This window comes from Arvicanthis niloticus, chromosome 2, assembly GCF_011762505.2.
Source record: "Arvicanthis niloticus isolate mArvNil1 chromosome 2, mArvNil1.pat.X, whole genome shotgun sequence".
NCBI lineage: Eukaryota > Metazoa > Chordata > Mammalia > Rodentia > Muridae > Arvicanthis > Arvicanthis niloticus.
Window position 1 is genome coordinate 76490698 of NC_047659.1, and position 27405 is coordinate 76518102.

At 40.0% G+C, this 27405-nt stretch overlaps 1 protein-coding gene and 1 non-coding gene across 3 annotated transcripts in view; both read left to right on the plus strand.

Annotated features, from left to right (window-relative positions):
* The first annotated feature begins 900 nt into the window (after positions 1 to 900).
* The window catches only part of Fbxo3 (F-box protein 3), a 34073-nt gene continuing 7568 nt past the window's right edge, over positions 901 to 27405 (plus strand). Inside the window, exons 1-9 of one of the 2 annotated variants that reach the window (XM_034494364.2) lie at positions 901 to 1087; positions 3668 to 3757; positions 6933 to 7096; positions 16536 to 16650; positions 19175 to 19379; positions 20483 to 20528; positions 22832 to 22916; positions 23709 to 23831; positions 26995 to 27110. In XM_034494364.2, coding sequence (XP_034350255.1) covers positions 984 to 1087; positions 3668 to 3757; positions 6933 to 7096; positions 16536 to 16650; positions 19175 to 19379; positions 20483 to 20528; positions 22832 to 22916; positions 23709 to 23831; positions 26995 to 27110 — 1048 coding nt within the window. In that variant the 5' untranslated portion in view covers positions 901 to 983. The remainder of the gene's footprint in view (positions 1088 to 3667; positions 3758 to 6932; positions 7097 to 16535; positions 16651 to 19174; positions 19380 to 20482; positions 20529 to 22831; positions 22917 to 23708; positions 23832 to 26994; positions 27111 to 27405) is intronic. The other variant, XM_034494362.2, reaches the window with a different exon arrangement.
* Positions 13984 to 14122, plus strand: LOC117704825 (small Cajal body-specific RNA 21). The gene has a single exon (XR_004606343.1).

Below are 27405 nucleotides of genomic sequence, written 5' to 3' on the forward strand. Positions count from 1 at the left end.
TTTATAAAATAAAATAAAATAAATCAAATTTCCTTATTTTTTACTTGTAGGCTGAAAATTTGCCATGCCAACCAAGTTAAGTAGCTGAGAGAAACTCATCAGAAGGGCAGGCTATATCATATCTTCCTTTGTCCTGATATTAGAAATAAGAAAGAGATCACCACTCCAACTATTGTGTCTAGACAAGACAAATTTATGCTTATCAAGAGGATGTGCGCAGAAGGTTAAAAAGAATAAAATTCCTTGTCCTAAACACAAGTTTTATAGTACTTGATAGAAAATATTCACATTTGATTATTTCTTACACTAAATAGTTGGAAGAAACTTTCTCCGGGATGGGTAAGTTTAGAAGCCTGGTTGGTAAGGACTTGAGCAATTAACATTTGTTGGGTATCTTAGACAAGGAATTTATCCAGAGGTCATTTTCGTTTTTTTTTAGGACGGTTTTGCTTTGTGGGCCATGGAAGAATTATAACCTCCCTATCATTTCAAAGTTGGAGTGCCTTCCCCCGTGTCTCTTTCCCCATCATCCCTTCCTTCCTAAGTGGGCAAGGCTCAGAGCAGCAATTCAGAATATAGGTGGGGGTGAGAGTGGCGATGGGAGTTCGAGGCTGGCAATAGAGACCATGGATTGGAAATGAAGCAATGGGTTTGGGACCTAAAGGCCAGGTAGAGTTAGTGTGAGATTTAGGGAGAGACTTTGAGGATACTAGATATAAAATGTGTAGAAGAAGAGACCGAAGACTCGGAAACAGACTGGCAGGAGTCTGGCTAAGCTTAGGAGATGGGACTTAAAGGCAACTGCGATCAACTGAAGACCAGAGGTAGCAGCGCCGCCGCAGGGCAGGCCGCGGGGTGGGCGGGGCATCCCGGGGGCGGGGCCGGGTGGCAGTTACATAACTAACCTGTGCAAGCGGCCGCGGAGCGGTTCGGGCGGAGGGGGCGGGGCCGGGGTGGTGCCAGGCTGCAGCGGGCCGGGCAAGATGGCTGCCGTTGAGGCCGAGACGGGGCTGCTGACCCTGGAGTCGCTGCCCACCGACCCTCTGCTGCTCATCTTATCCTTCGTGGACTACAGGGACCTAATCAAGTAATGGGGCGGTGCTCTCGGCAGGGATGGGAACGTGGAAGGAGGCAGGGAAGGAGACCCGGGGTCGTTGGCTGGACGCGGGTTCCCTGCGCAGCAGGGTGACTGCTGGGCGGCCGTTATCCCGCAGAGCACCCCGGGGGCTCAAGGAGACTCGGAGGAGGTGTCTAGGCATCCAGGTCTTATTCCTGCCCCGGCCTAGGCCCCCGGGAACTTAGCGCCCTCTCCTTCAAGCCTCGGCTAGGCCGGGTTGCGGAAAAGAGAGGCGGCTCCATGGTGCTGCACCCCGCGGACCCTCGCTGGCCCTTTGGGGCCTGGTCTAGCGCTGTGGAAAGGCCACTGTCTCGGCCCACGCGCATCCCTGTCGGCCCTGGGGTCCAGGATGACCAGAGCCCTCGTGGGCAGGTAGAATACGCGCGAGGAGGCCTGCGACCTTCTGACTCTCTGATGCCATCGTGATTGCGGGCTACATGCACTTTGTCTTCTATCTACGACTTTTTTTGGCTGTCAGTTTTCATTTTTATGGTGGTGGGTGGTTGGATTTTGTGTTTTGTCATCGACTTCCGGTGAGGCCTTACAGGTGACTGCAATTACCTCAGTGTTTGCCAGATGACCAGTATTTACTCCAAGAATAAACACTGGGCATGAGAGAATTCTTTCAGAAATCAGTACTGTTTTAGGGTGGAGGGACAAATGGCCCTGCCGTACACCCCTTTCTTGTCACCCTCACCCCCTGTGTCAGGATTGTTTACATTCTTGACAGCATGGCCTGGGTTTCTTGTGCTTCCGTGTATATTTGTAGAGGCTGCAAAATGGCCCTCTCATATGGGGAACACACTTTTGTTTTTTTTGATTGATTACTGGATCCTGGGCATTTGATGATTGTGTCCTCTGTTTTTAGGAGCCTTTAAGAGGTACAGATTTCATGGAGTTACAGGTAGCTGTTGGTTGGGCTAGCTAAGTGGTGGCAGAGGTATTTTCTGGGTTTTCTGTTGTGGCCTCCACTTATACCTGCTAAGACATTTATTTGTCTTTCCAGAAAACATACTTCCCTCTACTCCTGTACTAACACAGAGAAAGTTTTTCTGTAGGAAAGGCTGGCCAGCTCAAATGTATTTTATTTGAAATATTCTATTGCTGTAACTTTTTATTTAGACAGCCTTTCTTTGCTTGCTTGCTGCCAGAGTTATGTTCTAAAGACCAATCTGGCTGTCATTCTTCTTAAAAGCCCATGATAGCCCTGTTTACACACTGGACCCTGAACTTCTGCAGTGTTTAAGGCCCTTATCCACTAGCTTATTATCTAAGGCCTTTCAGGCCTTTTCTTCCACTATCATGTTTGCACAGTCCATCAGACGGCATGCGTGGTTCTGTCTTATTCTCCCACTGTCTTCTTCAACTACAGAGTTTGTAGTAACAGAAGGAGTACTTCTAGAGTGTAAGGATTGTTTATTTTTGTATTCATTTGCTCAGGTTTGTTTGTTTTGTTTCTTTGAATGTCTGCCATGTGCCAGTTGAATGTAGGGTTCCAATAGTGAATTAGAGAGATACGGTCTTTTATATGTAGCTTGACTACTATAGACAAGATGGAAAGTCAAACAAGTGTGTAATTACAAGAGGGGCCACGTATTAGGAAGAGGTATGTGTATTGCACTGGTAAGGTGTGTGGAAGACAGGATGACCCACTCACAGTGGAGGACATGAAGTGTGGCAGGGTGCACTTCTGCCCTGGTGGAGGGAACAGTATTGAGAGGCTGATGGGTCTCTTACCAATAGAGTGGCCTGTTCAACTAGAAAAACTAGAAAGCTGGTTTTGCTAAAGGCAGAAATGACTAACAGGCTGCATGAAGTGTGGCTGGTGAGATCATGTAGCCTTTTATATAAGAATAGACTCTTAGTCCAAAGCTTTAGGTAGTAGTCAGAATTATTTTATTATTATTATTATTATTATTATTATTATTATTATTATTATTATTATTGGTTTTTCGATACAGGGGCTACAGGGTTTCTTTGTGTAGCCCCGGCTGTCCTGAAACTCACTCTGTAGACCAGGCTGGCCTCGAAATCAGAAATCCACCTGCCTCTGCCTCCCAAGTGCTGGGATTAAAGGTGTGCGCCACCACTGCCGGGCAGTAGTCAGAATTTTAAGCTAAAGTGACATGACCCCTCTGTAAATGTGGAAGTGAGTGGAGTTGAATCCTATTTTTGTCTACAGACTCAGCCAGCACACTGCAGTTTCTTTCTTGCCCGTTACAGTCTATCCAACTTTGCCAAGTATACAACCTGTTGCCAAACTCTAACTGTTTTGGTGCATATTTGCTTAACTGTGCTCGGTTGAGCTGTATCAATCTATTGGGAGTTTAATTTGACTCTGAGATAGTATGTTGTTTTCTCCTTTTTACTCATAGGGCAATTATACTAACTTAACACATTAGGTAGATTTTTAAAAGATACTGCATTATAGCTTTATGGATAGTAAATAGAAATAAGAACAATAAAGGGAATTAAAATTCAACAATTACTATTTTAATCTTTGATTTTTATTTTTTCCCTTTTATACTAACTGAATCTGGTTACTGCCAGTTGTTGCTATGTTAGTCGAAGACTTAGCCAGCTATCAACTCATGATCCACTGTGGAGAAGACACTGCAAAAAATACTGGCTGATATCTGAGTAAGTATTCTATGAACATTCCTTCCTTTGTGGACATAGTATAGTTTTTTTAGAGTAAACTTTTCACTGTTGGAGACAGGGACTCATTCTCTAGTCCAGGCTGGTCTTGACCTTGGGGCAGTCCTTCTGCTCCAGCCTCTTCTGTGCTGGGATTACACGTGTGAACTACACACTTGGCACTACAGCAGTGGTTCTCACCCTTCCTAATGCATCGACCTTTTAATACAGGTCCTCATGCTGTGATCCACAACCATAAAGTTATTTTTATTGTTACTTCATAACTGTAATTTTGCTACTATTATGAATCATAAGGTAAATATCTGATATGCAGGATGGTCTTAGGTGACCCCTGTCACCTCAGAGGGGTTATGACCCACAGATTGAGAATGCTGCACTAGACTAAATTTTAATTGATACACAATAGTTGTTCATGTTTATGGGATAAAGGACAGTTCAGTAGACATACACATATATAAGAAGGCTAATTTGCATTTACATCTCCTTAAGTGTGTATTATTCATTGTATTTGAAGCTTTCCAAAACCTTGCTTTTAGTTCAAGGTTTAGTTTATAACATGTTATAAAACATACAGTAAATGTTAGTACACTGTAGCCATTGCAGACTAATGCTTCCCCCTCTAGTTAACTCTGTTTCCAGTGATGCTCTGAGTCCCTTGCCTTTTCCCCTTCCCAGCTTCTAATGCAGAATGTATAGTTTTGAATCCTAACCTTAGAATACTATGCTAGTCTGTACTGGTTTTCCTTTCCAAACCTAGTCTCTGTTACTGGGTCCAGTCAAAGTTACCATATTGCCAGAGTAAAAACATAGATGACAGTGAGATTTAGGAGATGTGAAAGGAAAGGCAGGGACACCTATTGTGTTTCTTCAATTATGGGGAGTCAAGCAGTAAAGTTGGGGAATATTTTTTAAAGCTAAAAGTCTTAGTTGTACCAAGGGAAAAGTTAATAACAGCTGTCAAGTATTGGGAGGAGAAAAAAGGAGGAAGGGGGAATTTGACGGGTTGATAAGTACTTACTTATTTTTAACTTTGGGGCATCACCTGCTATATATAAAATTTGTAAATCAAGGACCAGAGGCATAAGGATATAGAAATAGAGAAACAGCTTCATAAATAACTTCTAAAGGCTTAGAACTAAAGCCTTTTTTAAATCAAAAGCTCAGTTTTTACAGTGGTGAGTATTGTACTGTGGTCAGGACCTCACTCATGCTAGGCGAGCATTCTACAGTTACTTACACCCCAGCTTTGTTGATAACAGCTACATATATTTATACTAATACTATATGTTAATAAAAAGATGCTTTATTCCCTCCTTAAGCCCCCTCCCCCAAAACAAACAACAAATAAAATGTACACCTGGAATCCAGTGTGGTGGCACACACCTCATCTACCCTTGGAGGACTGTGGAAGATCCTGAGTTTGAGCTAACCTGAGTTATATACACTGTTTCAAAAGAAGCAATATACCTCTGTTTTGATTTATTCTTTCCTGTATGTCTAAAGCTTTGATTCTACATTCCCAGTCTTCACGGTAGCACCCATCCTTGAACCCCAGCCAGAACTAGGAGTCCTCCTGGTGCTCAGGCCAGCTTTCCCTGTGTTGACAAGATCACTTGTCTTGTCTGCTAGTGCTTTGGCACATCTCCGCTCCTTTCACCTGGTTAGCTTGCTTCAGTGTATTGCCCCTTGTGAGGACTGCTTCAGAGTTTTCCTATGTCTTCTGGAATGTTCCTAGTTTTCACCCTTAAAGCTCCCAACCCCCAAACCACATCTCCTCAACCCTCCCTTTTCAGCTTCCTCTTAAGCCCTTCAGTGCTCCTGCTTTTTTTTTTTTTTTTTTTTTTTTTTTGGTTTTTCGAGACAGGGTTTCTCTGTATAGCCTTTGGCTGTCCTGGAACTCACTCTGTAGACCAGGCTGGCCTCGAACTCAGAAATCCGCCTGCCTCTGCCTCCCAAGTGCTGGGATTAAAGGCGTGCACCACCACCGCCTGGCGCTCCTGCATTTTCTATAGGAAAAAGTCTAAGCCCACTTGAGAGTGCTTTCAAGTACCCTTTGTAGTTGCTTATCCTCTGTGAAGTTTATATTTCATTATTTTTTTTTTAAAGATTTATTTATTTTATGTATATGAGTACGCTGTAGCTATCTTCAGACACACCAGAAGAGGGCATCAGATCCCATTACAGATGGTTGTGAGCCACCATGTGGTTGCTGGGAACTGAACTCAGGACTTCTGGAAGAGCAGTCAGTGCTCTTAACCACTGAGCCATCTCTCCAGCCCACTACATTTTATTCTTTAGAGGCTCATGATTAGACTACTTTTTGAAGGGGAAAAAGTATACATTTTTTAATGTCCTCAGAGGCCAAGTGAACACTCAAGAAATGGTTATATAATTAAAGCAGTGAAGGCTGTTAAATCATGTATTTGTTTTGGTTTATTCTTCTCTGACTGATCCAGTATAGATGTGCTAGAAAAATATTATGCCATTAGGTTCTAAATATTCTCAAAAATGGGACAGCTACATGTGCATTTTGCATATTTATAACTGAAGCCAGGTTCAGTAGCACACACCTGTAACCTGCACTAGGGAGGGAAAGGGAAGGGGATCATGGTTCATGGCAGCCAGAGCTATATAGCCTGTATATAGCCTGTATGTCTCAAAAGTCTATTTCCAACTGATACATTTTTAGGAGTAAGTTGAAATTTGTATTTATATACTATTCATATATTTTGTTAAGAACTGGGAAACTTGAAAAAAATTAAGCAGAAAGTGAGAAAATAAGTGAACAATAACCCTACCATGACAGTAGTAACTACTCAATTTTTTTTGATGTATCACTTCTTCCTACCAAGTTCTCTTTGTAGCTAAAAAATAAGTTAAGAAAATAAAAAGGCAGAGTTAACCACAAACTCCCAATAAAGTGTGTTGGTAAATATCAAAAATACATGTTAAGCCAGGTTTGTGGTACACATTTTTAATTCTATCACTTGACAGCTAGAGACATGAGGATCAGAAATTCAAGGCTGTTATTACCTATATCCCTAGTTGAAGGCCAGCCTGTACTACATATGACCCTATCTCAAAAGACAAAGGAAAAGAAAAAAGATATGTTAATATCATTTCGAAGGATTTTTTTCATCTTGTTTTTTAAACCTAGGGAAGAGAAAGCCCGGAAGAATCGGTGCTGGAAGTCTCTCTTCATAGACACTTACTCAGATATAGGAAGATACATTGACCATTATGCTGCTATTAAAAAGGCCTGGGATGACCTCAAGAAATACCTGGAGCCCAGGTGTCCTCGGATGGTTTTATCTCTGAAAGGTACTGGGAACACGGGGTCCCCTACCCACATTTAAGTTAAGAAAGAGTATTTAAACAACTTCGCATCCACTGTGTACCTGACTAATCCAACCTCTTCCAGGTCACCATTACAAGCCAAGGAAGTATAATGCTGATATTGTTAAAGACCTTGCCCTTTTTTGATTGGCCTAGGAACCCATATGGTTATTAGAATAAAAAGTTGAACTACTTTATCATTATATTTATTTTTTATAAAAAAACAATGCTAAGATTGCTTGAGAATAACCATTATGATTTTTTGCAATGATGAGGATTGAGCCCAGGGCCTCATGCATTTTAGGCAAGTAGTGAATAGTGGAACTATACCACCAGTCCTAAAAATGAATATTGTTATTATTTTTATGTGTGTATTTTTGTGGTATGCATGTGTGTATACACGTTCACATGGATGTGCTCACATCCATGTGTGGAAGTCAGAGGACATCACCTGTCTTTCTGGATTGTCCTTCACTTTATTTACTGAGGTTGAGTTTCTTCCTGAGCTTGCTGGCTGAGCTAGTCCAGCTAGCCAGCTTCCCCCAGGTATTCCTGTCTCTACCTCGCAAATGCTGGATTACAGGTAGGTTGCTTCAAACGCTCAGCTTTTATGCGGTTTCTAGGGATCCAAACTCCAGTCCTCATGCTTATGTGACAAGTGCATTATCCACTGAGCTCTTTCTCCAGCCCAAGATTATTTTTTAAAACTTGTATCAGCACCTTTTCTTATATGGTGTCTATCAAATGTTAGAGAAGCACCAGGGTCTTTAAGCATGTAAGAGTGACAGAGTGAGAGATCCTTTTTGTTTGGTATTTGCAAAGTAGTGAAACTAAGGTTTGAACCGAGGCTGATCTGACCCCAGGATCCATGCTCTAGTATATCCTCTAGTTATGGCTAGAAATATTAACAAGGTATTTCTGTGTGATTTGTTAATACCTATAAAGATCCATCTGCTTTCCACTTGAAGTTTTCCAGACTTACTCACTAGGTGGAGCCATGCACATGCTCTGGTTTTGTGAAGCTAGAGTTGGAATCTGTTCTTCCTGACTCTTAGAGCCTGTTTTTCTGAAATAGCGTTCCCTTTCTCTTCAGATTCCCACTGTAATGTCTCATGAAAATGTCACTTTAAGACAAACCATGATGTGTTTATTAGAAGGCAGAATAAATGGCTTTAGTAGATGGAATAGGTGGGACCTGGGAGTCCTCCATTAATATCACAACAGCTTATCCTCTAAGAAGAATGAGTAATAACATTCTCCTAGCATGGGGGCAGCTGCTTCAGGAGGACAGATGTCATCTGAAAATAAGCCTGCAGTGGTGATAAGTAAAATAGGTAATAGTTTATAATAACTGTTACTAAATACAAAGTAGACAGGAAACTAAGTATTTTATATCACCTCATTTACTTTCCAAAAATCCTGTAAGGAAGATAATTACTGTCTTTTTGTAGGGTTAGTACTAACTTAGGACATAAAAGACATAAGTTTACCATCAAAAAGTGAAAGGTAAAGTCAGGAGTTGACTAGGGGTCTCACTTTGGAAGTGTAGTCTCTGCGTCAGTTGTGGTTGCAGGGAGAGGACTGAGCCCTTTTTGTTTAGAGTACCTAAGGTCTCCTTTAACTGTCACTCCATATTAGGGCATTTGGAGTGTGAGAGTGCAGTATGGCTGTTCTTTCGGACAGACTTATAGCTCCTTTTTCTTTGTCCTTTGGTATTCCTAGCTCCTGTGTCTGTTCTGTATCTAGCTGTCAGATTCCTTGGCCACTTCTGCTCTACTCACTGAGGTGCCAGTTCTCAGGCCTTGTCAGGAGTTTTGGATTAAGGTTAACCGGGAATATTTACATTGCTAGGGATACTAGGAATTTCAGGATACTAGGAATTCCCACTAAGTTAGGAACGTGGCTGCTGACCTCAGGGGCCACCGTCCTCATTCAGCTTTAAGGTTATATAGGTGTCAGGTTGAAAAGGAAAGTTATCAGGAAATAGGCGGTAGACTTGGGGTAATGGTTAGGGAACATTTTGAGGTTGTTAATTATGTATCTTCAAATCATATTTTCCTTGTATATTGGCTTAGAATTGAGGTGGGAGTTCTTTAAAGGAACAAACAGTAAATATTTTAGAGTTGGTAGGACCGGCCCATGGTTTCTGTGACAGAGACCTGGAAACAGCCTTAGACAATATAGAAACAAAAGGGGTGGCTGGGTTCCAATAAAAAGGATTTAGCCTCTCATCTGTTATTTACCAAATCCTGATTAATTACTAGTACCTTCACTTCACAAGACAAGATACAAAGGGAATTTAGGTGGCCTGTTTGAGGACCAATAACTAGTAAGCAACAGAGACAAACTCCAGTCTTGGCTTCTGATAAATTGTCACAGCTTCCGCTCTGAGTAGGTGAAGGAAGAAGAGAATAGGGTGAGTATTTATTGAAAGCAGTAAGGCACTTTATAAATAAATACATACATGACATTTCTGTCCTTCCACAGTTCTCTCTGGTGGGTGGCATTAGCTCATTGTTTTGGAGAACAAGGTCAAACAGATGCAATATTTTACACACACACACACACACACACACACACACAGAGAGAGAGAGAGAGAGAGAGAGAGAGAGAGAGAGAGAGAGAGAGAGAGAGAGAGATTGATTGATCCACAATAAGTAGTGGGGCCAAGGTAAGAACCAGTCTGGCGCCCGGCAGTGGTGGCGCACGCCTTTAATTCCAGCACTTGGGAGGCAGACTGATTTCTGAGTTCAAGGCCAGCCAAGGCTATACAGAGAAACCCTGTCTCGGAAAACCAAAAAAAAAAAAAAAAAAAAAAGAACCAGTCTGGCTTACTATAGTAGAGTGTCTCTTCCAATCTTAATTTTACTGAAATGTAAATATATATTTTCTTATATCTCTCTTTCTGTTAACTATGGGTGTTTTTACTTTTTAATCTTACATATTAAATAGTCTAACATGTAGCACATAACATACAAATGTTAGCTTCTTTCTTTAACATACTACTTCTGGCTTCTATTAAGCTGCTTTCTTTTCTATCAAACTCTTATTTTTTACATTTTCTTTTATATGTGTATATAGTGTACATATATGTACATGGTTGTGTGTGTGCCACTTGTGTGCATGTGAAGACCAGAGGTTGATATGCTTCACACCTTCCTAAGTTTTTTCCTATGCTTTTGTTTTGTTTTGTTTTGCTTTGCTTTATTTTTTGAGACAGTGTTCTTCTGTGTAAAGCTCTGGCTGTCCTGGAATGCTCTATAGATTAGGCTGGTCTTGAACTCACAAAGGTCCACCTGCCTCTGCCTCCCGAGTGCTGAGATTAAAGGCATGTGCCACCATTGGTCAACCTACCACCCCATTTTTGGAGACAGTTTCTATCACTAACCCTGAAGCTCATTGATTTAATTAGCTGGACTGGTTAGTCACTTCTAGGGATATGGATGCCTCTGTCTCCACATTCTGGGATTGCAGTTACTCAGCACAGTGCCTGACATTAAAGGTTTTTAGGGATCTGAATTCAACTCTTCATTCTGGCCGAGCAAGAATCATTATCTTATATAATTATTACCCTGCTATATTACACTAGAGGACATTTTTCAGAACTAAAAATTCGTAAATATTTTGTTATTTTCACATTTGATTTATATTTCATCAGACTTTGCATTGATGTCCTTAGTGTTCTTCCAGGATCCAGTTTAAAATACCACATCACATACAGCTGTCATTTCTTTTTAACCAGCAGTGGCACTTTCTGAGTCTTTCCTCGTCTTTTATGACTTGGACGCTTTTGAGACGTACTCATGGGGTATTTTGTAGAAAATACCTCAGATTGAGTTTGTCTGATATTTTCTTCATGATTGGAGTGGTAGGTTTTTAGGAAGATTCTTTTTAGTTGAGATGTTTGCCATCATTAGTGATGTTAAAACTATCTATGTAGATATATTCACAGACCACAACATACAACTCAGTAAGTTATCACAAAATCAGTGCATTCATGGAAACCTTCTCCAGATGTAGTAGTGGAACCCTATCTGTGCCCAGAGGCCCCTCGTGCCCCTCCCTCTTTCACAGAGACAACACTGTCCTGACTGATGGCTTTTCCATCCAGCAGTTCTCTCTTGACTTTATATAAATTAAGTGGTTGAGTATTGGACAAGTTAATTCTGTTTTGATTGTGAAGCTCAGTAGTTTTTGTTACAGATACTATATGTGAGTAGATTGAGTTTATGTTCATCCTACTGTTGATGAATATGTGGGTTATTTCCAGTTCTGACTGTTAGAAATAACTTTTTAAGAAAAGATTTATTTTTATGTGTATGTAGTGTCTTACTTGCCTGTATATCTACATGTGTACAGAATTAGCAGAGGCCAGAAGAGGGCATTCAGTCCTCCAGATGTGAAGTTAGGGATGGGTATTAGCCTGGTACTGAACCCAGGTCCTCCGAAGAGTAGCAGCCTCTCTTAACAGCGTAATGTCTGCAGCCCTCACTAGGAGCTTTACACTGATGTTCATGGAGGTATCTGGGCGGCGTTGGTTAAGCTTGCTCTTGTTCTTGGATGATTAGTGAATGGATCAGCAGGCCACTCAGCCTGGAGCTTGTTGTGGGAAATTTTTAAATGGATTCAGTGTCTATTTAAGGCTTGAGGCTTTCTGTTTTGATAATTGTTTGTCCAGGAAATTGCCTACTACATCTAATGTGTGTCACATGTCTTCATGCTTAGGAAGTGTATAGCCGTACAAGCTTTTCCATTTCTGAGTTAGTTGTTTCCTCCACTCTTGTGGGATGGTGTCCAATCAGATCTTTTCAGCAGAGAACTGGCTTTTTGGTCAGTCTTTTTTACTGTATGTTTGTTTTTTATTTTATTAATTTTTTGATTTTTAATTTACTATGATCCCCACCCTCTGCTGACTTAGGTCATAGATTTTTTTCCTACCTTTTTTTTTATTAGACTCCCTAATATATTTAGGGCTATAAATTTCCCTCTAATCATATTAGTTTATCTTACATGTTTTTTAAAATTCTGTGTGTGTATTATATACATTTTATGTGTGCATACATGTAGAAGCCAGAGGCAATGGCAGGTGTCTTCCTTCATTGCTTTCCATCTCTTCTGGCCTCCCAGGCACTACACATATATGCAGGCAAGACGCTTAGACATGTAATGATAAAAATAATTTTTTTCCTTAAAAGCTACGTTATTTCTCTCAGACAGAACTGGAAATGACCCAAATGTTCAAATATTTTTTTTGAAGATTGGGTGTTACAATGAACCTGAAGCCCACAAATTGGGGTAGACTGGCTGTCCGGCAAACCTCAAGGATTTCCCTGTGTCTGCCTCCTTAGTATTAGATAATAGGTGTTATCAGTGCATCTCACTTTTTACCTGGGTACTAGGGACTCTTAGATTCTCAAGCTTATGTAGAAGCCCTTTACCACCTGAGCTGTCTCTTCAGATTGTGATTTTTTAAGATTACATTTTATTTAGTTTATGTAACACATACTCTGTGACACTTATCGGAGGTCAGCTTTCAGGAGTCAGTTCTCTCCTTCCACCTGTGGGTCCCAGAGATGACTCCTGGCCTCAGGCTTGGTAGTGAGCACCTTTATCCTCTCAGGAGAGGATGGGATAGGGCCGCTTCACCTGGCCCTGATTTTTATTGTCTTAGTTTGTTTGCTTGCTTGCTTGCTTGTTTTAGTTTTTGATACAGGGTTTCTCTATATATCTCTGGCTATCCTGGAACTAGCTCTGTAGACCAGGCTGGCCTAGAACTTACAAAGATCTACCTGCCTCTATGGCTCAAGTGCTGGGATTAAGTTTATGCTGTTGCCACCGCCACTGCTTGCTTCCCATTATCTGTTTATTTTTTAAAAAGACTTGAGGGCTGGAGAGATAGCTCAACTGTTAAGAGCATGGACTGCTCTTCCAGAGGTCCTTAGTTCAATTCCCAGCACCCACATGGTAGCTCACAACTATCTTCAGTAGGATCAGATGCCCTCTTCTGGTGTGTCTGAAGACAGTGACAGTGTACTCATGTAAATAAAATAAATCTTAAATAAAAAATCTAAAAAATATATTTTTATGTGTGTGGACATTTTATCTACATGTACATCTGTGCACCATATGTTGTACCTGTTGTCCTTGGAGGCCATAAAAGGGCACCAGATTCCTTGGAAAAGAAGTTACAGATGGATATGAGCCACCCACCATGTAGACTCTGAAAATTGAACCCAGGTCCTCTGCAAGAGGAGCCAATGCTAGTGACCACTGAGCCATCTCTAGCCTCTTTTTGTCTCTTAGTTACTGAGAGGTTTGGTGAAATTTCCTACTGGCCAGTATTCTAAAGTAGCTCACCAAGATTTTCAGCCTTTGGTATACATTCACATACAATTAGTTCTCCTTGAATATTGGTATTCTGTTATTTAATGTATTCTAATTACTTAAAATAAATATTATAGTTAAGTTCCCAAATGAATTGAACTTGAACTTGTTAGTTAAAAAGAAAAGTTTCTTAAATGGACCTAATTTAACCAAGTAAATTTTTAAAAGGCCCTGGACCTTTCAGAAGGCAGAGAGATTCATCACATGTTTTTTCTTCTGACTCTGAATAAGCAAACAAGCTGGTGTGTTGAGGAGAAGGCTACAGAATAGGAAATGTCAGGGGCTTCTAGGCACTGAGGGCCTCACTGAAGACTGCAGGTTGCTGAAGTCTGCAAATACTCAGTGAGCTTGGAAGAGGCTCTGAAGCAACAGATACGTAAGATGAGCAGCAGCCCAGTGGACACCATGATTCCAACACTGTGATCTAAACAGAGGGTCCAGTTGTACTCGAACTTCTGACCTCTAGAAACAAATAACAAGTGAGTTCCTGGCTTGGTTTCCTGGGGGCTGGGCTCAGTGTACTCCACCCCCTCTCAGCTAAGCCTAGAGTAGAGGGGCCAGATGTGCACCTGTGTGGGAGAGGTGCTTCAGCAGGAGCCTTGCCTGGGCTGCCCTAGCCTCACATTTACTTGCAAAATAGGTAAACAAATCAGTATCCTTTTAAGCTGCATGCAGCAGTGGAAGATAATGCACTGCTTGTAAATCTATTCTTTTGCCATCTTAGCTCTGACATTAAAAAAATATATATATTTGGGACTGTAAGTAGTACTTCACTGATGAGCCTGCTGTCCCTTTGCAGTGTAATTTTATGAGGAAAAAAATGTGTGTGTGCTGTGATAGTTAGGCACATAAAGTTTTAATCTTTCACTGTTGTCTTTATGACAGTTCTCCATTAGTTTTTTTTTTTTTTTTTTTTTTTTGGTTTTTCGAGACAGGGTTTCTCTGTGTATCTCTGGCTGTCCTAGAACTCACTCTGTAGACCAGGCTGGCCTCGAACTCAGAAATCCGCCCGCCTCTGCCTCCCAAGTGCTGGGATTAAAGGCGTGCGCCACCACCGCCCGGCTCCATTAGTTTTAACAAAGCTCTTTGATTTAAACTCTCTCTCCTGTGATCTGAGTGGAGCTGTCCTAACTTTTCTCTCTGTGCTTACATTAAGATGAGTATCTTGGGTGGAATTTTTGTAGTTCTTTGGTGGTAAAATTGAGACTAAGCCTTACACATGCTGAGTTCTCCTGTGCACTGCCTCCTGCAGCTCTTGTTCCTCACCTGCTCGGTCTTTCATTAGGGTATTTGGCCTATTGATATTTATTTCCTAACATATTTGAACTTAACCATGCCATTTAAATATGTTCACTCTTTATTTTTGTGTTTTTAATTATGTTTAATGCCTTTGCTTTTCCTTCATATTTCCCTTTTAGTGTTCACAATGTAGATGAAAATATGCATCTTCGACTTATCAGGTCTAATAGAATTTAGTATGTTACCACTTTCTGGACAGTGAAAAGCTTTAGTTCTGATCATGTCCCTCCTGTTCTATGGAAGGGCATTCGAGCTCCCGCTCGGGTCTCTGTGCACATTACCCATGACTGAGCCAGCAGAGCTCCTAGTGTTAAGTTGTTGTGACTTTAATTTTTAGCTTGTGTCTTACCTTGGAAACTTGTGGCTAGGATCACAGGTGTTTGTCACCACACCTGGCTTTTTGCCCGCTCCTTAGTCAGTTCTTGTTTTTATTGAGGCTTAGATCCTTTGAGTGATTGCAAAGCACTATTTAGGTCTCAGGGTAATAGCTTTTTCTTCTAGAGATTTCCTGTTGCTTTTGCTGCAAGTTGTCAATGGGTTGATGTAATTGGAAAGCCTGGGCTTCTAGTCTGTGAGGACTGGCTATTTCCAGTTCACTTTCCCCATAGGCTTTCTGTAACCTGGCCAAAACCATGTATGTTTGTTGTTTGAACAAGTGCTTTTCTCTGTGGAGTATGAATCCTATTTTTAAAAAAAAAAAAATTTTTTTAAAATTCATCAGCCCTATATACTACCTATTCTTGTTTTAGAATTGGCAGTTGCTTAAAAACAAGGTGATTCCAAATGCCCAAATTGGCTCTTGTGTTTTTGTTTGATTGGTTTTTTTATTCTGAGTTTACTCCGAGGGCTACAAGCAGTGAGCCACCACAGCTGGCTAGTTTGTGGGGTGTTTTGGTGGTAGTGGGGATAGTGGTGGTGATGGTTGATCATTTAAAATTTTTTTCTTTATGTCTTCAATAGGTTTTTTGTTTTTTGTTTTCCATAATCATTCAGTAGTGAGAGGTTTGGCCCAACAATAAGGGGCAGTTGTTTGGAAGAGCATCACTTCTCTTGGTATTTGTAGGTTTTTTTGTTTGTGACAGCTAGAATGCAGGCCATGTTTTCAAATGTGCAGTTGAGAATTCAACTTAGTGGCTTCTCACAGCATGAACCTCTGTCTATCTACTGTCCTCCATTTCCCATAAAGGATCACACTGAAACTCTAGAATGACGTCAGCTGAGAGAACTTTCAGAGTTGTTTTTAAACAAAGTATGACTATATTAGGTTTAGAAAAGTAAGACAGGAGGTTTTTGTTTAACGTAATAAATTAATTGTTCATTTCATTGGTGCCCCTTTCCAATTCTTTGTGCCAGTGTTTTCTATGTTGAGAGGAAACTAACCACTTTGTTTAGTGTTTAAAATTAATTTCCAATTCATTATCCAGTATTTTGAATATATATATATATATATATATATATATATATATATATATGAATGATTTTATATATATATGAATGATTGTTTTTCGAGACAGGGTTTCTCTGTATAGCCTTGGCTGTCCTGGAACTCACTCTGTAGACCAGGCTGGCCTCAAACTCAGAAATCCGCCTGCCTCTGCCTCCCAAGTGCTGGGATTAAAGGCCTGCGCCACCACTGCCCAGCTTGACAGTATATTTTAAACAGAATTCATTTGCCATAAGATGGTCTCATGAGTTGACAGATGACCTGCTACATTGTTCTGTCTCTGGTGTGTGTTTGCAGAGGGTGCGCGTGAGGAAGACCTGGATGCTGTGGAAGCTCAGATCGGTTGCAAGCTCCCTGATGATTACCGCTGCTCCTACCGGATCCACAATGGGCAGAAGTTAGTGGTTCCAGGGTAAGGTGTTTGACATTTTAGTAATTTTCAGAAATGGGTATTACTTTCTAGAATGAAATTACATTTTAATTATAGTTTTTCTTAGCTTATGTTACTAAACATGTATAAGAAATATATGCTTATATTATATATAGAGGGGGTTAATTCCTTCCTTTTCCTTATAGCAGTTCATAATATAATGTCTATAGGTTAAGTTAAAGTTACCAAAATAAATGTGCCTTATAAAAGCATTATTCCTGCCAGCACATTTTTATGATTAAGATCTGGTTGGGAAGAAAGCTGTGGGACACAGGAGGGATGTGTGTGTGTGTGTGCATATTTGTGAGGATATTTGACTGAACTGCTTGTTGTGATGTGTTTACCCTGTTACAAGCTAGGTAAAATGTTTTAGGAACTTGATGCAAGTCCTGTCTACTATATGTGTAAAAAGCGTGATTTATTCAGAGTTGTACACACTAAACTAAAGAGAGTAGAGTTTTGTCGTAATCAAGAACAGCTATAACTGAATGACTTTTTAAACAGACTTTGTAAGTTGTATTCATTGTAGTCTTTTTGTTTTGGGGTGTTCTTTGTTGTTTTTTTTATTTTTGGTAAAAGAAGACCATATAATAGCCATCAAATTTATTCACAATTTTTAAAGCTATAAACTTTGAATGTGTCTATTCCTTTTGTACTTTCATGGAATTAAACTATTTCAAAAATACTGTGTTTATAAAACACCAAGAATGAAAAAAGACTGCTGTGTTGTTCTTGGTCGGCCCTGCTGTGGCTCTGTCTGTGCAGCGTAGCTGGCCTTTGCTACTTGTGTGGTTCCTCTTTTCCCACCCTGTATCCCTCTGGCTTCTCCCCACTATGGATAGTAGAGAAAGAAGGATAAAGGACAGAGGAGATCCATGAATCTAATTTCTTTCCTAACCATTGCTCCCATTTTCCAGCCCAGCCCAGCCCAGCCCAGCCCAGCCCAGCCCAGCCCAGTCCCTTTAAACTGTTTCTCCCAACAGCTCCAAACTGTAACAACTGTTCTAGCCTGTCTGCTCAGCTTCTTCTCCTGGCTCAACTGTCTCCTAACAATACTTTCTGTACCAACTGCCTTCTCTCACTCTACTCCCCCCGCCCCCACTTTAGCTTCAGCTTAACTTTTTTTTTTTTTTAATATTCTATTCTGTTTCCAGAAATCAAAGATGCAACTAACACTGAAGGTCATAGGATCAAGCGGTTCTAACAGCTAAAAAATTTTAAAGGGCCAGTTGACTAGCAACTGGGGATCCTTTAAAGGGCCAGGAACACAAGATTAATAACACTACAGTGAAGAATTATGGGAAACTGTTAATGATTTCAAATCTGGGTTGAGTGTGCCCTGGGATTCTCCAGTGAGATCCTACTGATAATACAAAGTGTAGTACTCAGACTATAAAGTATCAGTCATGGTTCATACACAGGCAAGTTAAGGGGGCTGGAGAGATGGCTCAGTGGCTAAGAGTGAATACTGCTCTTGCAGAGGTCCCGAGGTTTCAAAACCCATGATGGGCAGCTCATAATGGCCAGAAATTCCAACCTCAGGGACTTACAATGCCTCTGATACCTGTTCTGGTGTTCTCGTTCTCTCTCTCTCTCTCTCTCTCTCTCTCTCTCTCTCTCTCTCTGTGTGTGTGTGTGTGTGTGTATGTGTGTGTGTATGTGTGTGTGTGTATGTGTGTGTATTTTAAAACAGGGTTAGTCTAGCTCACGCTGGCCAAGAATCCACTATACAGCCCTATTTGCATTCTTTCAGCCTTAATCTATCTATCTATCTGTCTGTCTGTCTTTCTTTCTTTCTTTTTGTTTTTTTGTTTGTTTGGTTTTGGTTTTTTTGTTTTTTGTTTTTTCGAGACAGGGTTTCTCTGTGTAGTCCTGGCTGTCCTGGAACTCACTCTGTAGACCTGGCTGGCCTCGAACTCAGAAATCCACCTGCCTCTGCCTCCCAAGTGCTGGGATTAAAGGCGTGTGCCACCACTGCCCGGCTAGCCTTAATCTTTCTAAGTGTGGGATTACAAGTGTGAGCCACTACACTAAGTTCCTTAAAAACAGTAAAGTTATATATCTTCTAAGAAGACTGGTGTTTATACTTTTAGACATTTAATTTTAAAATCTAAATCAGAATCTTTCTGACTAAAAGAGTGAATTTGATATGTAGAAATGTTAGTGGTTTTGATATCCTTGGTTTGGAATTTGTATGTTAACCAGTTCTTAGAAAGTTACCAGTGTGTGGCTGGGCATGGTGACACACAATTCTAATGCCAATAATCTCAGTTCTCTGGAGGCTGAGGCAGGAGGATTACCTCAAATTAGAGGCCAACATCAACTATATAGCAAGTACCAAGCCGGCTAAGACTCCATAGCAAGACCCTGGTTTTTGTTTGTTTGTTTTAAACAAAATGAAAAATATATTTGTCAGTATGAAATTATTCATCAAAAAGATGAAACAGCTCTGTGGCACTGTTTTGTTGTTCTGCTTTTGATGGTTTTGAGTCTGTATTCTTCTCAGGTTGCTGGGAAGTATGGCACTGTCAAATCACTACCGCTCTGAAGATTTACTAGATGTCGATACTGCTGCTGGAGGCTTTCAGCAGAGACAGGGACTGAAGTACTGTCTCCCTTTAACCTTTTGCATACATACCGGCTTGAGTCAGTACATTGCTGTGGAAGCTGCAGAGGGCCGGAATAAAAACGAAGTGTTCTACCAATGTCCAGTAAGTAAGAAGCATGTTTGCTTATGGCTTTAACATGTATTCTGATAATAATATCAATGTATGCATTGGATATTTTCAGGGATATAAAATAGGCTGGAGCATCATGTGTCACTAGCTAACTAACAGGTCTGCCACTGGGCAAACAGTACACACTACGAAATGTGTAGATGGAAAGTTATTATTCATGCTAAGACATTTTAAAGACAGAAAAATTGAGGAACTTATTGTAGAAGTCCTTTCTTTTTTTTTTTTTCAAAGTCCTTGACTATAATATATGAAATTAGTTTTTAAACATCCTAAAATTGTTTGGGTCTCTTGACTCTGAATTCAAAGCCCTTTCTTGTAGAACAACAAGCTATTTATCTTACCACTTCTACTTGCTAATTATGTTCTCAAACATAACTATTGTTTTATAAGTTGTCTTATTAGAAATAGACTATACGTTTTTATTTTATTGAGAGGTGTCTTCAAACATTTTATAGAATAAGCCTGAGCATAGAAACTACAGCAGTAGAAACTGACAAGTGTTGCCAAAATTTCTTCTCAAGAAAAGATATGAGCACGATCTACCCGTCCCCTTAAGGGTCCAATGGCAAACTGAGTCCACCAAAGTTCACTTTGGGGATCAATGACTATATGTCATAAGTGAGGGACTACTTATAGGCACGTGGGTACTCATCTACCAGTTGGCTGCATCTCAAAAGCTTTACCCATAGCTGTATAGATGTATAGACTTCCTCATAGCTGTATAGATGGAGGCCCAGCCCTAGTCTTCCCTGTATATGCCAAGTGGTGGGGAGCAGCTGGGTACTCAGGTCAGAATCTGTGTCCTTCTAGGCTCCACTGAGGAGATAGGATGTAGACCATCAACCAGAAAAGCTGGGATGATCTTCTGTGTGTGGTGAGAGGGATTGGGGACACTGCAGCTAAACTCTTCAAGATGGTGGTTGCTTGGCTTAGAAGACAGTTTTTCATAACGAAAAGGAATATTTGAGTATTGATTAGAACACTCAATTTTTATCTATTTTGTTTTGTTCCCTGAGATCTAGTAAGGAACAAGAATAAATATATAAATATATTTATATCTTTTTTTTTTCACATAGGACCAAATGGCTCGGAATCCTGCTGCTATTGACATGTTTATCATAGGTAAGAGAAATATAGAAAAGTCACTTTTCCCTTCTTCCTATTGGTTTAGAAAAGAAAATGAATTGAGACAACTTTGACTTCCTTGAACAGCTGGCCATTTTATGCTTGCATTTCTTAATATCTCCTAGTTATAAAGTTCTGTGTCTGTGCTCTCACTGAGGTAGCCCTTGTGCTTTCTTTGTATTTTGTTTAGAAAAAAACCATCCATATCCTGTACAGACTTAAGTTTTTAATTTTCTCTAGAGAAGTGAGATGCAGAATTGTTCTGCATATATGGACCTATATACTTTCGGGCAACAGGCTACCCTGATAGAGAGCGGCTTGGGAGGGAAGAGGCTCATCTCACCTTGCAGGTCACAGCCTGCATTGTGGGAAGTCAGGCAGAGCTCACATACGAGATTGAAGGGGAAGCCATGACCATCATTTGGGGGAATTCTCTAGTTTGTGTGGAAATACAACTCACCTTTGCTCTTGATCCAGTCTCATCCTGCTGAGACTCTCTGCTCACTAGCAGAGGCTTCCTGTGTATTGATTCTGCTTTTTAAAGGAGTTTCTGACAAGCATTTCCCTATATACTCATAATACACAAAATGCTAAGGGACAACTCAGTGGTTGACTCTGTGCCTGGCATGTGCAAGGCCCCAGTTTTAATTCCCCTGCACTAAGTAGAGCAAGATCTCTTTTAATTTTACCTTCCAGTTTGAACCTTGAGCAGAAAATGAGTATCTGTTTTTTTCATACTGTGACATGGTCCGGGTTTGTGATAGACTTCACTTATCTGAGAAGGTCTCATGTTACACATGTTGTGCAAGCTTTTCCATTTAGGCTTTGGCTTTCAACTCATTCTGACTTAAACACAACTCATTCAACTCAGTGTCTTGTTTCTAAGTTAAGCACCATCACAATGTCATGCTTGTGCTAATTGTCTTCATGGGCATCTTGGTCTAGCTTATTTTCAGAGATGACCATCACAGCTTTATTTCAGCAGTGCTGGTCAGTTTAATTAAAGGCTTTCTGGTCAATAAGGAAATTGCTGTTGGGCTCTGAGTTTCTTTCTTTCATTTTCATATTTTTCTGCTTTGAAACAAAATAAACCATCATTGCAACAAATACTAAGGTCTGAAAATTAAAAAACATAATTAGTGGTAGAAATTGAGCATCTGATACTTAGTAAAGACCTGGGTTAATTGAAACCAGATTACAAAGAAATTCATTGAACAATATTAACTAAGTACTATACATACATACACACACACACACACATGCTAGGTATTTAGCTGTACTATCAAATAAAATGATGAGGTTTAGTATATCATGGACAGATAGTATGGACTGGACTGATGTAATAGTAAGTAATTGTTTTCTGCTTTGAGTTGATCAGTGAGATATGGAGGACTACTGTGCAGCTGAGTCTGTAGAAATGAGCAGCTTGACCACTTGGGTAGTAATCTGGTGCTGAGAATTCTACAATGCCTTGTCTTTGGAGGATGTCTAGACTGAGCCTGGGTGGTGCCACTATTTTCAGTGTATATCAGGATGTGTCTAAGATGAATCTTGATCATTGAGAGTAGGAGTCTGATAACCTTTCTTAATGTTTTTTTCCCTAGATGTAACTATTTCCTTTGTTCTGTATGAAATTAATAGGCAAATATTTTTATCACCGTACCAAAACCAATTTGAGTATAAAACAAACAAAAACAACACAAGTGGAAATATCTGTAGAATTCCCTAACAGGAGTTTGGCAGGGGCTGGGAATGGTGGTGGTAGGGAACACAAAGGAAATAATGTAGATAGAATTGAGAACAGAAGGTCTGGAGAGGCAGCTCATTTGGGTAAAGAGTACTTAATGTTCAAGCATGAGGATCTGAGTTCAAGTCCCCAGTACCCATGTAAAAGCTCAGTATGGCTTTTGCCCACCATGGGCTTGTGCCCATGGCTATAACCTCGGCATTTTATGGGACAGAGACAGGAGGCTTACTGAGGCTTGCTGGATGCCAGCTTAGCTCCACATAGAAAGGAAGGCCCTGTCTCGAGGGAATAGGTGGAGAGTGATAGAACAGGGATGGGATGTCTTTCAGCCTCTGCATGTGTGTACACAAGTACACACAGATGCACATAATTGGCCATACACCATAGTCATAGTAAATAAGAATTGGGAAAAGAAATTTGTCCAATAGAATACTAGCAGAATTAGACCTGCAACTATTTCTAGTTTTGGTATCATACCTTAAACACAGCAAAATTATAGTTGTTTGCTTCCTCTGTTGATTTTTTTTTCTGTACTCATTCTCTTGGTTTATAGGTGCTACTTTTACTGACTGGTTTACATCCTATGTCAACAATGTTGTATCAGGTGGTTTCCCCATCATCAGAGACCAGATTTTCAGGTATTTACATTTCACTTGGGGCTTTTGCGATTGAAACAACTGTAAGTCAGAAAAGGCTATCTATTGCAAATATCTATCATGAGATGAGAAGGAAGGTTAAGAAATGAACTTCACTATCTGTATCTCCCTGTTTCATTCTCATATCAAAGCCAGGACATTCAAGCATTTAATCAACCAATAAATCTCATCTTGAAAAAACATGAGGAAAAGCTAAATGTGATTTAGTAGCTTGATAGTAGTTACATAATTTCTCTTTGCAAAACAAGAAAGTTTGCCAGTCAATAGGTTTATTATGAATAGCAAGTCAATAACCCCTGGCAAACATTGATTATCTGTAACGGGATGTTGTATTAGAGGTGATTATAGGTGGTACTAGTTCATAGTAGCCTTCATGGCAGAAATAGTAGGTTAAGTATGCGTCATAAGAGGCTCAATATGTTTACATTCTTATATATTTTCATAGTCAATAGTCACCATTTAATAGTATAGTCAGTTTTCAGAAGTCTCCCAAATTTTTATAGCACTGAAAACCCAGAGAAGCCCTGGTTGGTTTCTAAATTGATTACTAATCCATGGTTTGAATCACTGACCATGGATCTTTGATTGCTATCTATACTGAACCAGAGGCACCAAGGTTTTCCACTATTATAAAGTTCAAGTTCAATAGGGTTCTATCAAATATGACTTAAAGTTTTAAAGTATAAGTAAGGTATTGTTCTTTATATCTTTAAACCTTGTAAGAATAGAAGCTAGTTGATTTAATTAAACACGTTTAATTCTCTTCTTTGCTAGATATATTCATGACCCAGAGTGTGTAGCAACAACTGGAGATATTACAGTCTCAGTGTCCACATCATTTCTGCCAGAACTCAGCTCTGTGCACCCGCCACACTATTTCTTCACATACCGAATCAGGTGAGACTTGTGAGACTTGTAAGTGCTCATCAGTATGTTTCCATGACAAACCCTGAGGAATCAACTTTGGTAAACCAGGATTTCAGAGCCTTCAGCCCATGGCCACTTGGCTTTCTCATTTCTGGGTCCAAGTGTGATTAGGCAGGATATCCTAGAAGTGTAGAATAATGCTACAGAGCAAGGCTGTTCATTTTATGGTGGCCAGGAAGCAGAGAAAGAAGAACCAAACAAATCTTCAACACATGAGCGCTTGTGGACCATTTTATATCTGAATCATCAGACTCATCTTTCAGCTAAAGTGCCAGTATCCTATGGCTGGTTGCTCTTTTCCATTTGGACATGATCTGTGAAATGAATTTTATGGGTTTTGTTTTTATTTTGTTTTATGGACCTACAAATCAAACCAAGAGTCTTGTCCATGTTTGGCAAGTACTCTTATCATTGAGCTATAATCCCAGCCATGAAGTGCATTTAAGGTTATTTTATTTGTTTTAAAAATTGTATTTATATGATGATGTTAATAAAGATGATGATGATAAAGCCAGGTGGTTGTGACACATTCCTTTAATGCCAGAATTGTGGAGGCAGAGAGAAGCAGATCTCTGAGAGTTTGAGGCTGGGCTGCTCTGGTCCTCAGAATAAGTTCTAGGACAGCTGAACTACACAGAGAAACCCTGTCTGGAAAAACAAAACAAACAAAAATTATGTTTATTTTTTTGTGTGTATGATTGCATATGTGTGGGAACATGGATATGTGGAGGCCTGAGGTTGACATCCATCCTTCTCTGTCACCATCCACCTTAGTTTTTGAAGCAGGTCTTGCAGTTAATCTAGAGCTGACAATATATTTAGATCAACTATCTACCTTGTTTGAGGGATCTTGTCTTCTTGAGCATTGGGTTTATAAGGCATCCATGCCCACCCAATATTTAAGTAGGTTCTGGGGCTTCAGATATCACTCTTTATGTTTGTGCACACTGAACCGCCTCTTTTTTTTTTTTTTTTTTTTTTTTTTAAGATTTATTTATTTATTTTAAAGAGTTATTTACTTATTATGTATAGTGTTCTGCCTGCATGTATGCCTGCAGGCCAGAAGAGGGCACCAGATCTCATTGCAGATGGTTGTGAGCCACCATGTGGTTGCTGGGAATTGAACTCAGGACTTCTGGAAGAACAGCCAGTTCTCTTAACCTCTGAGCCATCTCTCCAGCCCCTCCCTAGCTCTTAAGTACACCTAAATGTTTTAAATTACATTTTTAATTTATTGTGTGTGCTTGTGTGGGTAGTGTCCTATGGGAATTGGTTCTCTCCTATCATGTGGATCCTGGGATGGTACTCAGGTTGTTAGGTCTGGCAAAAAGTACCTTTATCCACTGAGCTGCCTCACCATCCTGCTAAGGCACATTTTGAAAAATAATTTCTTGTTGAAGTTTGCAGAAAAGTTAATAAATTCTCAACAATACAGTATTCACAAGGAGTTTGACAAGTTATGGGTTTTTTTTTTGGGGGGGGGAGGGGTTGGCATGTGTCCTGAATGTAAATTATTATTTCAGATACTGCAAGAACTGCAGGAATTACAACTACTAGATTGTAATTGTCAAAGCTTTATTTTAGATTTATAATGTAATCGAGAAGCTATTCCATGGTTTTCAGCTGACATTCATTCTAAAGCCAAGAAAAAAAAAAAAGCCAGGTTCATAACTAAGTCTTTTATTTAGGAGAGATGACAGAGGTTCTGCTTAGTCAACAAAATGATGGACTGGGTATTAGGTCTATCTTGCACCTTACTGACATAAATTGGTATAGTTATACTCTAACTATTTTTTTCTTCTTCGAGACAGGGTTTCTCTGTGCAGCCCTGGCTGTCCTGGAACTCACTCTGTAGACCAGGCTGGCCTCGAACTTAGAAATCCGCCTGCCTCTGCCTCCCAAGTGCTGGGATTAAAGGCGTGCGCCACCACTGCCCTGCCCTCTAACTGTATTTTGAGAAAAAAGTTTTATTTTAACAGGAAGGGTGATATGTAGGAGGAGCTAAGGTGGAAAGAGTAAGGAGAGGAGGAGGAGAAGGAAAGGAGGAGCTAGGTGATGAGAGAGAAAGAGAGGGGGGGCCAGACATGGAGGCAGATGTTCACATGTCTCCACCAGTCAAAGATAGTTGATATATCTAGGTTGGGTATTAGGTTACACTTCTGATTGATATTGAGCATTACCAAACTTATAAAACCTTTGGTTAACATTTAAAAAATTGTATAAAAGCAAAAAGGAGAAGGGGGTATGGGATAGAAGTTTTCTAGGGAGGGGAAATGGGGAAAGGGAATGGCATCTGAAATGTAAATAAAATATCCAATAAAAAAAAAAAAGAGAGAGAATAAACGGGACTGAAACACACACACACACACAAAAGAAGCTATTCCATTGCCAGACAGAAAACTGTGCATTTAAAATTTCATGTGGTCTGTCTATGTTTAATTTTAAAATGTAATAAGTATTTATGGTATGCTTCATATGTATCATACATAGTATTAAATGTTTGATTTGATGAAACATAAAAACCAAATGCTTTAATTACTGTAGTTAGGAATATTTTGTGCGTAGGCAGAAAGATAACCCATTACTCCAAGCATAGTTTAGATATTTGTTTTTATTTAGATCCTGCTTGAAATTAAGGCTTGTTTAAAATAGAAATACCTTCCTACCTTTACAGGATACTTAGCACAAAAATAGAGGCAGATTCCTAGAGAAAGGAAATGTCAGCCTGTAGAAATAGAGTCAAAGTGTGATCCCAGTAATCGGTGACATTTTGCTTTGAGCTTTTTAGAAGCTAATAGAAAAAAAAAAGAATTTCATTGAATAGATTTATATGAATGAATAAATGTGGGGGTTTTGTTTGTTTGTTTGTTTGGGGTTTTTTTGTTTGTTTTTTGTTTTTCGAGACAGGGTTTCTCTGTGTAGCCCTGGCTGTCCTGAAACTCACTCTGTAGACCAGGCTGGCCTCGAACTCAGAAATCCTCCTGCCTCTGCCTCCCAAGTGTTGGGATTAAAGGTGTGTGCCACCACTGCCCGGCTAGAAATCTTTCATGGTATTAACTCAAATGCTGAAGTACTTAAACAAAGAAACAAAAAAAGGAAGACAGATACATCTCTGCCCTGCTCTTTTCTCCAGGATTGAAATGTCAAGGGATGCTCTTCCTGAGAAGGCCTGTCAGTTGGACAGTCGCTACTGGAGGATAACAAATGCTAAAGGGGATGTGGAAGAAGTCCAGGGACCTGGAGTAGTTGGTATGTCACCCAAGATTTATATTTCTTGGTCAACTGTTTCAAAGAAAATTTAGACTGTTTATAAGTTTACTTATACATGTAATTAGTGGAGGTCATTAGCCTATCATTTTAGTCCCTGAAATGTCAGCTTTTCTAAAACCATAGCAAACTCAGTTATTTAGGGATTGATGTCCCTTTCTGTGGATCATCTAGGGTTCCCTGATTGTTATTCTTGTGTTCTTAATTTTTCTAATTGTAATTATTATGTTCTGTGAGTTAGGAGGCACAAGACAGTAAGAAAATAAATTTTATGTTG